This window comes from Mchenga conophoros, linkage group LG7 (genome assembly GCF_057382185.1).
Source record: "Mchenga conophoros isolate Kocher_MC1m ecotype Shallow Benthic linkage group LG7, M_conophoros_male_GT1.1, whole genome shotgun sequence".
Classification (NCBI taxonomy): domain Eukaryota; kingdom Metazoa; phylum Chordata; class Actinopteri; order Cichliformes; family Cichlidae; genus Mchenga; species Mchenga conophoros.
Window position 1 is genome coordinate 26979913 of NC_140532.1, and position 16677 is coordinate 26996589.

Genomic DNA, 16677 nt, shown 5'->3' on the forward strand with positions numbered 1-16677 from the left:
AGAAGTAATTTATATGAAAGAAATGTTTTCATACACATTTGGATAAAACAAAGAACAGTGCCAGAATATGACTCAAATATTGCCTCACAGTAAATATTGAAAATAAAATAGAAATATGAACAAATATGAAACAAGGAGAGATCATTTGGAAGTAGTGAACAAGATTTATTGAGATAGAGAAATTCATGTATTTGGCAATTAGACCCAGATGACCCATCATGGCAAAACAAAATCCCAGTGATGATCAGATTTAGGACAGGGCCCCTTGGAGTGTAGACGCTGGTGGTGGTGAAGATGAAGACTGAGGCTTGGATAGTGCGCTGGCTGAGGTGTCTGAGGTGCAGATGGGGATGCACGAAAAGTCAGAAAGGGAGAATGAGGGAGAGCACAGATTTAAACCATGCGCCATTGCCTCACACAAGGCGGGCGAGTAGAGTAATGTTGTCAGTATTGTGATTGACGGCGTGGGAATGCAGTAGTTGTGTTTACAACAGAAAAGCAGATGAACACCCAGGAAAGCAGGCAGATGAATGATTACAGATGTTCCTTATTGAACTTATGCATAGGCTTCATTTACATTGCTCAAATATATCACATAAGTGGTTATTACTCCAAGCTTACTGTTCCCATCCCTGAGGTTGTCCACCAGAGACACTGACACATTTAGTTTGGTGGCAATGAGTTGTCGTTAATCAATATTTTTATTTAGAGAAGTGAGGAAAAAACAACGTAGGGTTGTTGGATTTTACAAACTCTCAATTATCATCACCAGGAAAAACTATTTTCTTGTTCTTATTATATCATTGCATCTATCCCAGGAGCAAATCGCATTGTCCTACAGGACTCAAACATTCTCCAGCCTATGGGGCTGACAGTGCTGGGTGACCATCTGTACTGGATTGACCGTCAGCAGCAGATGATTGAAAGGGTGGACAAACTTACTGGAGATGGGCGCACACGCATACAGGGACGGATATCATACCTTACCTCCATCCACGCTGTGGAAGAGATCGACCCACAGGAGTTTGGTACAGATCTTTCCCACAGAACTATTAGCTATATTAGTGTGGCTTTATGGTTTGGCCTTTGTATCAATGGCTGTTTTTCTTTCTACAGCGTCCCACCCATGTTCTCGTGACAATGGGGGCTGTTCTCACATCTGCATTGCTAAGGGTGATGGAACACCTCGCTGCTCCTGTCCCATGCACCTGGTGTTGCTGCAGGACCTGCTGCACTGTGGAGGTGAGCAACACAGTAACAGCACTCAGGTGCCTTTTCATTTCTGGGTGGAGAATTCAGAGAAGCAGACATGTCCGACCTGCATATCTGATTGAGTTTCAGAAGTACAAGGACATTCAAGGCTTTTTCTTCTACAACTCCAATTCAATAACTCTTTGTGTTTTAGTTATACTGTTGCACAACAGATTAATACAGGCAGCAGAGAGGAAGCAATGCTGGTTGTAATTACTCTAACAGTGACAGAGGTTATTTATAGGAATGTTTAAATGTCTAATGACACACTGTACATACACTGTATATACATTTGCATGCATGTTCACTCCTGTTGTTTAGGTTTTGTCCCTCTTAGTCTGAAGGGTCTAATCTAAAGTTCAGTGCTTCTCCCTTCCACAGATAATTGTGACTTGTCTCTCTGCTTCATTCTCTTCCTTATATGTTGTCTTCTCTGTTTTTTCTCAGAGCCGCCTACCTGCTCAACAGAGCAATTCACCTGCTCCACAGGGGAGATTGATTGCATTCCAATGGCCTGGCGTTGCGACGGCTTTCCAGAATGTGAAGATGGCAGTGATGAAGACAACTGTCCCATCTGTTCTACATACCAGTTCCGATGTGACAAAGGAGGCTGCATTGATGCTCAAAGACGCTGCAATGGTGAATTGGACTGTGCTGATCACTCTGATGAGCAGGACTGTGAAAGTAGGTTTACACGCTCAACTCAGGCACAGATGTTTGCAGCATTATGCATGGAAGTTTTGTGACTGATAAATTAGGTTTTACTTTCAGTGTTCTTTAGGATGCTTGATATTTCTACTAAACAAATAATAGCCTGAGTTTACCTATGAGTCATAGCACCAAATCAAAACAGCAGTTGCCTCGAAGCACTTTCTATTGTAAGATAAACCCTTACAGTTATGAAATGTATAAATACTCTTTATACGAAGTTTCTAAGTCATTTTTTCCTCATTAGGACCAGAATTGTCGTGGGGTTAAAAAATCATCCTCTCTACGTCCTCTAAAGCTCTATCAGTGTATATAGTTATAATGTTAAAGAACCCATAGGACTGTACTGACCAAATAGTGCACTTCTTTCTAAAAAGTTTCTGCTTTTCAAAAACTGTTTTATAAAAACGTCCTTTTTGATAGAGTATATAGTTAGGGCTGGATCTTGTGACCTTACCTCCCTCTGCTGTCTTCTCTTTAACCTCACCCCCAACTGTTCACATCAGTTGGCTCTCCATGTGTGAGCCTGGTTGAGCTGGAGGTTTCTTCCTGTTAAGAGTTTTTCCTTACCATTCTTGCCAAGTGCGTGCTTGGAGCATTATTGGCTCCTCTTAATGCAGATTGTGTTTAAATTAAACTACAGGGAGAATAGAAGACTATTGCATTTACAGCCACAGAAGCCTGACCAACAAAAACAGCCAGTTACTAAAGTGACTCCTTGTAGTCTTGCATTGTTGTGTTTGGTCTAATGAGTAGCGCCAGCACCAAACAGCCATTTTTCACATTTTCATACAGGCTCACAACTGCCGCTTAAAGATGTCTGCGGTTTTTTAAACTGCTGAAATTTCAGTTGCATAGATAAAAACAATAAGTCAGCGACACTGTTCGTGTCTGTCTTGGAGCTCTCAGTGTGTTTATTTTCATCGATCTGATCATTCATAGAATATATAAAGAGCATCTTCCCTGGGTCTCCTTAGTCACAAAACCAACCCACCTACTTTTTGAAACGTCACCCTTCTTTTGTTGATTCTCCACTGCTATGGCTGGATTTGTCTGTTTGCAACAGAAATATTTGCAGAGGTTCCACGTATGTGTTCTGCTATCTTGTCCACCTCATATTTGTGTTGCATTCAGTAACAGTTCCCCCCATGCTCGGTCTAAACAAAGAAAATTTCCAATCACTGGCATATAATTTTCCATCGTTCTTCTTCCTGTTGCGTATAAAATGTACATAAATGCGACAGCTTTTGGTTTTATTGTTTTTTTAAACAAAAAAATGCCATTGAAACATCTTGCTACGTTTCCTCTTCTACTCCAGCTATCTGCCCTCCCAACCAGTTCCGCTGTGGTGACAATCAATGTATCACAAAGAAACAACAGTGTGACAATTACTCCGACTGTCCTGATGGATCAGATGAGCTCGCCTGCGGTAAAAACACTGAGATATTCAAACTGCAGAAACATGGCTGTATATTCTCTGGTAAACTTCCCGTCTTACACTGTATTCTTTTTTTCTTGTCCATGTTCAGAGCATGTGTCACCTCCCTCCAGTGGCATCCCTAGCACTGGGCCCAACACTATCGGCCCAGTTATTGCCATCATCCTGCTCGTCTTCATCATCGGGGGAGCTTATTTTGTCTGCCAGCGTGTGGTGTGTCGACGATACAAAGGCCCCAGTGGGACTTTTCCTCATGAGTACATCAGCGGGACACCCCATGTACCTCTCAACTTCATCACCCCCAGCGGTTCTCAGCATGGTACCTATCAAGGTAAGCTGGAGCACACAGCAGCAGTGCTATGGTTACACTGCTACTTATCAGCACAGGTGTTAATAATACCTGTAAACTATTGTGTGCAGGTATCTCCTGTGGGAAGTCCATGATGAGTTCTGTCAGTCTGATGGGCAGCAGCAGCAGTGGAGCTCCTCTTTATGATAGAAATCATGTGACTGGAGCTTCATCCAGCAGCTCTTCATCTACAAAGGGAGCCTTCTATCCTCAGGTACACACACACACACAGTGCACAGGCTGTTTATGGTTTACTTTCCGGTTTACTTACAGATTTTTGTTCTGTTTTGTAGATCCTGAATCCTCCTCCCTCTCCAGCCACTGACCGCTCTCTCTACAACACAGAGATCTTCTACTCTTCCAACAGTCCATCTACCACCAGATCATATAGGTCATACAGTCTTATCATTGCCTATCTCCAAGCACACACATGCCAGAGATGCAAGTGTCTGTCATGTGTGTGTTTACCAGACACTTGCAAACTTTATGACACTGTAATTATTTTACTGGGCTTTGGACTTCCTCCTCAGCAGGAGACGTTCACATCTCCTGCTGTTGATTTTGCGATCTTTTTTTTTTTTACTTTTTTCGGTTATTATGATGTAAACAAAGATTAATTGTATGTAAACTGCAATGAAAACTAAGTTTGTGTCATCTCTCCTTCAGACCCTATAACCCGGTCCGTGGCACCGTCCCACCTACCACTCCCTGCAGTACCGATGTTTGCGACAGCGACTACACTCCCCACCACCCGCCGGCTGGGCTGGGGCTGTCAGTGGGTCGCTGGAAGGGCTCTGGCCATGGCAGCCAAACCAAACACAAGTACTACATGGACCTCAACTCAGACTCTGACCCATACCCTCCACCCCCCACGCCCCGATCCCAGTACATGTCAGCTGAGGAAAGCTGCCCTCCATCCCCTTCTACAGAGCGTTCCTACTTCCACCTATGTCCCCCTCCTCCCTCTCCCTGCACTGACTCTTCATGACCCTCAACAGCCTGGGACCCCTGTGAGAAAGAAAGGGATGAAGTCAGCTAGCTACGAGAGCTTCATATCAGCTGATTAGGCTCAAGTGCCTTATTGGTCCTTTTATCATTCCAGTCATCCAGGAGTTCTCAGGGTGGCCATTGTCTAATCTTCCAAATGCCCTGCTTGAACATTCACTCTCATGGAACAGGTTGAAGGTTCAAGGCTGTCCCTGCCATGCCTCAGGGCATTCCCTCTTTAACTTTCATTCCATGGAATGAAGAAACCTTCCTGTGCTGGGCCGGTTTTGGGTTTCCATCAGTCCAAAAAGGATCCTGATTTCTCATGCTACTTCCTCTTCAGCATGCAGTGACCTCACCAATTGAGTGTGAAAACCACAGATCCAGTGCATCCAAAAGACCACCACCTCATCTCCCCCAATCTTCACAGATCTGTCTTGTCCTTCCTCACAGCATCTGTGTCAGCAGGACTGTATATACTGTAGTGTTAAAAATCACATGAACAAAACAAAAAAAACAAACAACAAATAATGGAAATGTTTTTCATACTTTATTCATAGTGGGTGATCCCCAGCTTGACAGAAAACAAAGGACAGTGGAGTGAGTGAGTGTGTGAATGAAGGATGAATGAATATACAGGAGCATACAGGCATGTGAAGGCTTGCTAGGTGAATTGGAAAAATCTGATGACTGATTTATAATATGAGTGGATGATCACAGAGGTCAAGTCTGCTTCTTTTCCCACATTGTGTTCCTCCATTCCAAACTTTCAATCCTCCATAGCTGAGCCCTGTGCCTTGTGAAGAAGTAGAGCCTTCTCCAGTCAACAAAGCGACTGCTAACAGTCTCTTCATTGAGTAAAGTCACCGCCTGCCTGCAAACACCAGACGAATGCCAACATGTAAAGCTATTGTAAATATGTGTAATGAAGTCAGTGATTGAGTTATGAGAAATTAATGCTTTTTGGTGTAACTAAGAACCTCTTCCATCACTTTTTCTGTATTCTCATCATCCTGTTTACCAAAAATATGTTTGCTGCTATTGTGTACATACGATATCAGTTACTATCATTACACAGAAAGGCCAAAATTGCCACTCTTATACTGACAGTAGATCGTGAAGCTACTTTACAGTTAATAGCAAATTATTCTTATAGCCATGTTTGTTCTTTGTACTTTGTATGTAGATCATTATGTATGTCTCTGTGTCAGTTGAAATGTTTGGTTTGAAGGAGTTATTTTTGGAAGGAGGTTAAAAGGTTGAAAACCTCCATGCTTCAGATGACTCTTCCCTGATCTCCCCACAAAGTCTTTTGCGGGTTTTCGTACAATGAACTCATCACTGCATAACCTGAGCTTGAAGGATGGTTTAGATGCTGTGAGTCTAACACACACAGTTTGAAGCATTCTGAGTAATCCCGAGCACCTCGAGGCAACTGTTGCTTTAATATGGAACTGTATAAATAAAATGTAATTAAATTGGATTAAATTAAACCAAAGGTAGCAGTTGCCTCAGGTTAGACAAACTTTCTGGCCTCTGAGCTTTGCCACATTTTGTAAGATAATAACTACTGGAGAGATTTTGAAGAAGTTGTCTATTAGTAGTCCACTGAGGATGAAATCTCGAGACTTTGCTGACCCATTAATCTTTGCTCGTTACATACAAGAAATTGATGTCGTAGTAACAGCTGGTGATCATGCTCCTAAAAGAATGAACAATTTTAAACTTACGAATGACCTGTTTTAATTTGGTTGTGTCCTGCTTCAAAGAAAGAATTTTCTCCAACGATATTTCATGCTGATCCAGAGGGCACAACTTTATTCACTCCCTATAGGAATATTTGGCACTGTTACCGTAAAGACTATAGATTGGCACGAGAATTAACCATTTTCAAGTTCAAAGACAGATAGTGGGTCAGAAAAGTGCTTCTTTTAGCAGTCATCAAGGTGAAAGTGTCCTTTGTTGCCCCTTTGTGCCTGGAAGAAGTTCACCTGTGTTAGATGAGTTAGAGGGAAGTGCAGTTTGGCAGCACTTTGTAAAGGTCAGGAATTGCATGGTCTTGGAGTAAGCTTTGTTCCTGTTGCCTGATTAAATTATCTCCAGTCAGGTGACATTACAGCTAAAATAGATTTCCAGCTTAGGTAGCTGAAGTTGGGTGCTTTTTTAGCAGCACAACACATTTATGTTGAGGGCTATAGGCCCTGCCTCAAACCACTGTGTCAGTAAAACCCTGTACTTGTTGTCTCTGCTAAGAATGCTTTGCGTAATTTACCCTTGTGACATTTTTTGTATCAAAAGCATTTTTATATAATAAAGGTTTTATTTTAAGGAAAGTTTTGTCTGAGGTTATTCAGTTCACTTCAGTTCAATTTTATTTATATAATTTACAACAGTCGCAGTTGCTTTATATGAGGTGAAGACCCTTCAGTTTTGGAGAGCATCCCAGCATTCAGATGCAGAAGGTGGGAAACAAGATCTTCTGTACAACAGGAAGGCAATGTGGCAGAACCAGAATCAGGGAGGGGAAACCATCTAAGGTTTGGTTAATGGAAAATACAAAACAGAAGCACACAGAAACTACATACAGTACAACAAATGCAAAGCCCATGTGGGCTTTTTTACCTCTGCATATCCTTTAAAGCTCTTTGGAGGTAGATACAGTCAGAGGAACCAGAACACTGTGTCTCTCTGAGCTGCTGAGGAGTTCAGCTATAACAAGGCAACCACTAAATCACATACGGTCACAATGCTTTAAAAGAAATCATGGAAAGAAATGTATAACTTGCTCTAACATGTAGATGTTAGAAAAGAAAAATCATGCAGTAATTGCTTCCAGTCACTGCTTTTCTGAAGAAACAAGGAAATGTACAAATAAAAAGAAAAGAGGGCTCGTCCGGGATTTGAACCCGGGACCTCTCGCACCCAAAGCGAGAATCATACCCCTAGACCAACGAGCCTCCGATTGTAGCACCTGACCAGACGTATTCATAAGGCTGTTCGGCCTCGTGTGGCGAGTGCGACACCTATTGGTAGATATAGTAAATGAACTCGGTCCTTGGAGCTGTGTATGTTTTTATCTCTGCTCATTGATTTGTCCATCTAAACGTATTTAAATATTTTATATCACGCGAGGAACAAATGTTACATATAACTTGATATAATCTCTAAAATCATTTCTCAATTGCATCAGACATTTTCACGGCATACCATCATCCATCAATAATCTATCTATAATCTATAATATGTAGACCTTGTGCTATATGTGAACATCAGGGTCCATGTGTTTTGTTGGACTGCGAACAACAGTCACCTAAAAGGAGAGAAAACGCTTTTCAAAACCTTTGCTGGAGATTACTTACTACAGAAAAAAATACAAATATCCAATTTATTCATTTTATTAACCTTTTCTGTTTCCTATAAACACCTTAATAACATTAACAATTGATCACGTTTAGTCGTCTTTACAAAATGCTCTGCTGCCCCCATGTGGGTAAAAGCAGAGCAAAACGAGTGCTGCTCCAAAGCCTTTATTAGTGACTTTTAAAGGGGTCAAATGAATCAATCTTAACAAGTATTTGATCCACTGCAAACACAATTTTAGCCTATACTTGTATATTCCCTGATAGCATAATGACCACATCTGAAACCTGAACATGTAGAGCAGAGGGAAAGTTTAAGTTAAGTTTAAGTTTAGATATTATTAGCATGCAGAATTTACAGATGAATATAATATTATATATATATATATATATATATATATATATATATATATATATATATATATATATATAGAGAGAGAGAGAGAGAGAGAGAGAGAGAGAGAGAGTCAAAGTCAAAGTCAAGTCAAAGTCAAAGTCAACTTTATTGTCAATTCTGCCACATGTACAGGACATACAGAGAATAGAAACTTCGTTACTCTCAATCCCTAGATAAAATAGAAAATGAACATTTAAATATAAGAGTGATTAAAAATGCAAGTAAAATATTTTAAAGTAAAAAAAATTAAATAATATAATACAATTTTACATATAACAAGAAAGCTATACAATATACAATATAAGGGTAAATGACATTGAGTGCAAACCAGGCAGAGTAGTGCAAATAGGCAAATAGAGAGAGAGAGAGAGAGAGAGAGAGAGAGAGAGAGCAATGTAGTGTAATGTAGTTGGCTGCAGATATGATGGAACTTTGTTCTGTATATCATGTTGACTTCTGTTGACTGAGCTTCTTCCTGTACCACTGCTTGAAGGAAGTATCATCTAGAAACTGGGAGTACATTTTAAGACCACCGCTGACACAGAGCAGTGCCCTGGGTCAACCTGCGATCCAGTATATCCGCTTCATCAAGAGTCTTCCTCATTTTATCTCTCTGGAAAATCTATGAAAAATCTCTCTTTAAGTATTCTTAGGGCCAGTGATGTTTCATCATATGAACCGATTTGAGCAGTGGTCATGTTTCAGTCATGTAGGCACTCTCGACACCTGGAACCTCTGGAAACTGCAACTCAGGAATGGCGTCACTGATTGATCCTGGATTCCTGGTTTATTGAGCTTTCTTTGTGTTTGACATTGCAGTGACGATGTGTTTAAAAAAAAAAGAAAGAAAAAAATAATAGGGGGAAATCCTTTGTTATATTCTACCAGAACGGAAGGGTATCTGAAATACCATATTCATGATAAAAACCTGTATTCATCTGACAGTAATAGTTTATAGAAGCTGTAGATTTAAAAAAAAAAGAAAAAAGTTTTTATTCCAAACTTTTGAGGGTCTGCTAATGTTACAGCCCAGGTAATGTGCTGTGTTGTGCTGGGAATAAGTCTTGGAGCCGTAAATACAGGACTCTAAGAGAATGCATGTAAAAGTTTAAAAATACTAAGAGAGAAACAGCAAACTGGTCCAGTGAAGTTAGTCCAGCTGGTAGACAGGTGTTGAGGGCTGCACAGAGGCAGCAAGAGGTGGAGCCCAGCATTCAATCTTATATCATTTTTTTGTTTTTTCTCTCCCTTTATTCTCCCTGTGTTTGCCGCTCTGTAATTACACCAGCTGCTTGGGTTGGTTTTCTCTTTCTCTCTGTTTTCGCTCCCTCGCACCTGACATTATTTTAATGCTCGCTCTACTCTCTCCTCCTTTCACACTCCCTTTTCCCTCCAAAAAGATGCTCAACCTGCCGAAATACCACACAGATTGCAAAATGTTTTGTGCTGACTTGTTGAATATATCAGTAAAAGGGGCCTCAAAAATCACAGAATAAACAAATCCACAGCTGAACTGTAATTTGATCCTTTCTGCAATGATAACGCGACCTGCACTTACTTTTATGTGGGACCAGTTGTTGTGGTATTTTTACATTATTTTAACCTAGGTTTCGCCAAGTTTTTGATTCTTTGACATCCAAAGGTTTTTTCTTCCTGTAAGAAATGACACATGTTAGCAAGTCATTATGTGTTTTAAAAACATGCACATTTTTATGTACAGTTCATCTGCCACAAAACACCTTCCCTTTCATGTGCCCCAGTTAAACCCAGGTTTTATTTTACCAAGCTGATAAACACCTTCATGATGATTCATTTTTGTAGTCAGAGTCAAAATGAATTATATGGCACATTTAAAACAACAACTGTTGACCAAGATGCTGTACATTTAAGATCATCCAAACAGATAATAATATAGACAATATGCCTGATATTATTTAGGAAAAGAAGCATAAAATGGGAAGATTTGAGTAAGAAATAAGACAAATAAAAGCAGTACAAACTCATTCTGATTTAAAAGCCAAAGAATAAAAGTGGGTTTTCAGATGGGTCTTGAAAGTGTCCAATGCTGGGGAGGTCCTGATGTGAAGGAGCAATTTGTCCCACAATTTAGAAGCAGTCACAGCAAAGGCCTGGTCTCCTCAGTGCTTTAATCTGGACCTTGCGGCAGCTAGGAGCATTAGATAATTAAATCTTAAAATCAATTTAAAAACTCACTGGCAGCCAGTGTAAGAATGTTAGTTTGGGAGATATGTGGTTTCGTTTGTGTGTGCCAGTTAGTAACCGTGCTGGAGCGTTTTGGACCAGCAGCAGTCGGCTAACTGATGACAGACTTACTATTCCAAAAGTCGAGATGAGATGAAATGAAGGGATGGATATCTCTCTCAAAGTCTCTGAAACAGAGGAATGGCTTCACCTTTGCAAGTAGCTGGAGATGAAAGGAACTGGTGTTGATTCAATAAATTTGACTTCTATAGTACATATAAAATTGAGGTGATTCACACTAAAGTAAAATAGAATAAAAAGGTTCCTAAAACATTTTAGGAACATTTTAGGAACCCAACTTCCTACATACATTCACAATGTTTACATGAACTAACCCAACAGCAACCAATAGAAAAATCAGCAGTTTCCATAAGCTTACAGAAAAGACAGAAAAGCCGAGTCTTCAGCTTAGTTTTAAAAACTGTTACAGTTGATGTTTGCCTGAGGTCACTTGAACAGTGCCACAGTATAAAGTATACTTTATACTATACTAGGCTGCTAACACTGGAGTAATGTGACGGCAGATGGTCTGATTCTTATTTTCTTCATTCACACAAGTACTTTCTTATATGCTTTTGTGCTTTCTATCCATCACACATGCATCCAATGGATGCATTGGACAGCAGTATCATATCCATGGATATTTGGCATGCAAACTGGAGCAGCCAGTTCACCTCTGAATCTACTGGTCCACTCCACCCCTGCAGATGAGCCACAAACCACGCCCACAGTGGACTCCTCCTTTTTTTGTTGCACGATTTGTTTTTTATACTTTATCATAGATTTCTGTGATTAATAATTCAGAAAAGCTTTTAAATGATAAAGGTTTTAATGATTATTAAAAAGGCACGGGCGACAGATCTGGTTGACATTCCTGCTGTCAGCATGCCAATTGCACACTCCCTCATTGCTTGTGGCATCTGTGGCATTTTGCTGTGAGACAAAACTGCACATTCCAGGGTGGCCTTTTGTTGTGGGCAGTCTGAGGTACACCTGTGCACTACTCATGATGTCAGATCAGCATCCTGATGTGGCACACCTGTGAGGTGGGATGGATTATCTCAATATAGCAGATGTGCCCACTACCACACATTTGGACTGATTTGTGACCACTGTTTGGGAGGGATGGTTATATTGTGTATCTGGAATGAATTTTAGGTCTCTACGTCCATCCCATGGGGAATGGGAGCAGTAACAAAGGTGTTGCGTTTATATTTTTGTTGAGTGTATGTGTGTGTGTAGCATAAATGTACACAGGCTGACTGACGTGAAGGATTTTCTTACACTAACTTGATGTTGTTTTCAGGCTTTTTAAGTTGGTAAAGATTTGCTTGATAGTTGTCTTTACAGACAATGACCTTCATTTGGGATATAATCCTGCAAAAATCCTTGTGCCTTCTGTTTATAACGCTAATCCAAGGATATTACTATCACATTATTCTTGCAACACTGATTAAGTATTCAAAATTAAAAAGAGCTGTAACTCTTCTATTACAGTATGTATGAAATGGACCCACCCCTGGGTCCACTGCATGTGTATACACACTCTATATGCATATATGTCTACTTCAACTTCAGTAATCACTTCTTCCAAACCACCAGTGTCTCTCTTAGACACCATTCCGATAAAACTGCTCAAAGAAGTCCTATGATTGATTAATGCTGCAATCTGATCAATGTATCTATTATTGGGATACATACCACAAATGTTTAAGGTGGCAGCAATTAGGCCTCTATTTAAAAATCCATCTCTTGACCCACCTGTTTTCGCTAAATATAGGCCTCTATCGCTAACCGTCCTTTTTTCCTTTTAGAAAGGAGAGTACAGTACAGAAACAGCATTGATCTTCTTATGGCCTTTGACAGTTGACTCATATCTGTGTTTGTTTTGGCTGCTCTTCATTGGTTCCCAGTTAAATCCAGAATTTGAATTTAAAATCCTGCTCCTCATGTACAAAGTCTTGAATAATCAGGCCCCATCTTATCTTAAAGACCTCATAGTACTTTATCGGCCCACTAGAGCACTCCTCTCTCAGACTGCGGGCTTACTCGTGGTTCCCAGAGTATTTAAAAGTAGACTGGGAGGGAGAGGTTCAGCTTTCAGGCCCTTCTTCTGTAGAATCACCTTCAGCTTAACTTTCCTTTTTGACAAAACATATAGTTAGGTAGTTAGGACTGAATCAGGTGACCCTGAATTCTCCCTTTGTTATGCTGCAATAGGTCTAGGCTGCTGGGAGCTTCCCGTAATGTACTGTGTAGAGTTTCTTCTTCATTCACTTCTTTTCACTCACTCTCTGTTCATACACCTCTCTCCATTTAATCATTAGTTTTTATTCATCTCTGGCTCTCTTCCAAAGCATGCCTTTGTACTGTCTTTGTCCTCTCAACCCAAGCCAGTCTTATTCAAGATACTTTAGTTATTTTTAGTTATTTTAGTTATTCTTAGATATTTTTCTCTATGTAGTAATGTTCAGTTACTACATGGAGAACATTTCACACTGATTGCAGTGCACTATTAAAATATTATTAAGAGATTATTCTATAGTTATGTCATTACAGACTGTTATGTTGTGATTATGCGACAGTGCATATGTTTTCTACCCATAATCCTTTAATAGACAGGATATCCTTATAGGATTAGAATTAAACAGCATATCGTTCATTGCCTGCTCATGCGCCCTCTCTCTCTCTCTCTCCCTCTCTCTCACACACACACACACACACACACACACACACACACACACACACACACACACACACACACACACACACACACACACAATAACTGGCATTAAGCATGGCCTCATTTTCCCAACTACTGGTTCAATAAGGAGATGGCTGGTCCATCTTGCCCCACTTTTTGAACAATAGACACACCAGGGGTCACATAGACTCAAGGCTGTGGGAAAGGAGAATACAGAGAATGTGTGAAGGACAGAAGGATAGCGGAATTGGGCTGGGAGACAGAAAATGAGCAGAGTCGGGGGTGAATGTAGGGGCTCAGAGAAAAAATAAATAATGGCTATCAGGACAACATCATTTTTCTAATATTTTAGTGATTATTTCTCTAATTAAATCATTGGAACTGTCTTTCTGTCTGACACAGCAATGTATCCCATCTTATCTCTAGATATTTACACTTTGCAAGTATGACCAAATGATCACACAATATTGCAAGGACAGTGGCAATTTATTTACAATGTCTACAATTCCTTGTGGAGCGCACCAACAACCTTGTTGGTGCTTAGCTCTCCACTCTCTGGTCCCAGCTGCCCTGCCAGCCTCCTTGGCACTGCCCCCTTGAACTCACTGCACCACCCCTTCTCTGAAGCAGAGTCGCAGACCACACCCCGCCACATACCCCCATCACCCTAACTTAAGCTGGAGAGCCATCCGGCTGACCTTACACCCCCTGCTCCCTATTCCACACACACCCCTCCCACCTCCACAGCCACGGCAATCTATGCCCCTGGCCTACGGACTACCTTGAACTTAAATGGGTGGCTCTAGATGCCACCGGGTGATCCCAGTGCATCCTTCATGCAGTTGACTCATCACAGCTGGACATAATTCAATTAAATTCATTTTTATTTATACAAAGCCAAATCACAACAACAGTCTTCTTATCTCCTTATTGAAAGGTAGACCATACAATAATACATAAAGAAAAGAACCCAACAATCAAAATTGGTTTCTAGAGACAGATACCCTCTCTACTTTTAAGATTAGGCTGAAGACATTCCTTTGTCACAAAGCTTATAATTAGGGCTATATACACATGAGGATCAGGTGACCTTCAATCCTTCCTTAGTTATGCTTCAGTATACTTGGGTTTCTGGGGGCTTCCCATGATGCACTGAGTGTTTCTCCTTCTCTCACCCCTTCACTCACTGTGTGTTTATATACAGTGAGTGAAGGGGAATTTAATTATGAGTTATTATTCATCTCTGGCTTTCTTCCACAACATGCCTTTTGTCTTGTCTCCCTCCCCTCACCCCCCAACTGGCCGCAGCAGATGGCCGCCCCTCCCTGAGCCTGGTTCTGCTGGAGGTTTCTTCCTGTTAAAAGGCAGTTTTCCCTTCCCACTGTTGCCAAAGTGCTTGCTCATAGGTGTCGTCTGATAGTTGGGTTGCAATATAACTTACATATATAACATTATATAACTAACTTACAATATAAAGCACCTCAAGGTGACTGTTGTTGTGATTTGGCGCTGTTTAAATAAATTGAAATTGATTTAAAATTGAAATGAGCAAAACAACTCATAAATCTGTGCGTGTGCGTGTGTGTACACTTGTATACGATGTGTGTGTCATGGCCTGGGGGATCAGCAAGACGCTGATCGGCCATTTCCACCTTTTTCTCTCTCTCTTGCTCTCTCTCTCCTCCTCTCTGTTGCTGGGGCAGAACTCATTGTGGGCTCACACCCTCGGCCCACGCCCACTGAAGGGGAACACACCTGATGCCCATCAAGGCAAACGGCGTTTAAGCCAGGAGGAGTCTGCTGGTTTTCGCTGGATAGTTGTCTACTACGCGTCAGTGAGAGTCAAGCTACAGCTCAAGCTAAGTCAAGTGTCTATTGTGAACGTTGTAACTCATTCTTGTTTCCTCGCCTACATACAGACCTCCTGGATAACCTTCCCTGTGTGAATCTTTGTGTCAAGTGTGGAGAAAGGAACTGCGGTCGTGAGTGTGGAGAGTTGGAGAACGAGTGATTCCCCCCTTTGGATTTCCCTGGAGCCCCGTTCCCCACATTGTTGTATATAGCACTGCCCTGCACTTCCTGTATATACATCGGGTAAACTCTGTAAATAAATTCTTGTGTTCAACTGATTCTGGAGTCCTGCGCTTGAGTCCCCCACGTTGAACCGTAACTGTGTGTGTGTGTGTGTGTGTGTGTGTGTGTGTGTGTGTGTGTGTGTGTGTGTGTGTGTGTGTGTGTGTGTGTACACTTGGATACATTGTCAATGGACAACGGCTCAGAGTTAAGATTATAATTAAGTTTGTATGCATGTGTCATGATCTGTCTCATGTGTCATGCACAGATTGTGTTGGAGAGAAGAGTCAAATGCAGACGTGTAGAGACAAGATTGGACTTAACAAAAAGCCAGCCGTTTATTTAGGCTGGGTGAAAAACCAAACTAGGCAAAGGGAGACTTAGACTTTACTGAACTAGGCAAAACAAAATCTTCAGAATATAGAACATTAAACCTGGAACAAGGACAAGACACATGGAGGGAGGTGAACTGACATTCCTGTGAAGGAAAAAGGGAACTGATACAGTATATATACTAGAGATGGACCGATCCGATATTACGTATCGGTCCGATACTGACCCAAATTACTGGATCGGATATCGGCGAGAAATAAAAAATGTAATCCGATCCATTAAATATCAAAAAAGCACCTCACAAAACTTGCTACAAGGCGTAACTCGGCTCATAACCGTAGCACTTGCAGCAGTATGCATCACGTGATAGAGCGGCTGTGTGTATTTGTAGCCTCGCTACCAAACCAGCATTTCATCTCCAAGGAAGTTTTCCCAGAGAGAAGTAAAGCAAGTGTGTAAGTTCATCTCTGAATGCCTGTAAAGCATTCCCACGTTAAATCGGAGCAACTGCCTCTCTCTCTCTCTCTCTCTTGCTGCTACTTCAATTGTCAAACTGCTTAATGATCAGCTGATCGGCTTTTCTGTCGTGAGTCCGTCTCTCTTCTTTGTTTTTTGCCCACTTCTCACCAGAAAGAGGAAACCAGCGGCTGAACAACAGCAGCACGTTTAAGCTTGTTAATCTGTTGTTAGGATATATTTAATATTACTTTCTACACCAGGATCCTTTTCTACATAGGTGACGGCTGGTAACTGTGCAGGGGCGGATCTAGCAAAGTTTAGCCAGGGGGGCCGATAGGGCATGAACAGGGAAAAGGG

The 16677-nt window shown here is 41.1% G+C and overlaps 1 protein-coding gene and 1 non-coding gene across 2 annotated transcripts in view; one reads left to right on the forward strand and one right to left on the reverse strand.

Moving 5' to 3' along the window:
• lrp5 (low density lipoprotein receptor-related protein 5) overlaps positions 1-7066 on the forward strand; it is a 52849-nt gene extending 45783 nt beyond the window's left edge. Inside the window, exons 22-29 of the mRNA XM_085283181.1 lie at positions 819-1028; positions 1117-1242; positions 1699-1935; positions 3278-3388; positions 3489-3728; positions 3818-3960; positions 4040-4137; positions 4413-7066. Of these exons, the coding sequence (XP_085139307.1) occupies positions 819-1028; positions 1117-1242; positions 1699-1935; positions 3278-3388; positions 3489-3728; positions 3818-3960; positions 4040-4137; positions 4413-4734 (1487 nt within the window). The 3' untranslated portion in view covers positions 4735-7066. The remainder of the gene's footprint in view (positions 1-818; positions 1029-1116; positions 1243-1698; positions 1936-3277; positions 3389-3488; positions 3729-3817; positions 3961-4039; positions 4138-4412) is intronic.
• Positions 7067-7618: 552 nt separating this feature from the next.
• On the reverse strand, positions 7619-7690 carry trnap-ugg (transfer RNA proline (anticodon UGG)). Its single transcript has one exon. It is a non-coding gene; the product is annotated as a tRNA-Pro (tRNA).
• Between the last annotated feature and the right edge of the window lie 8987 nt (positions 7691-16677).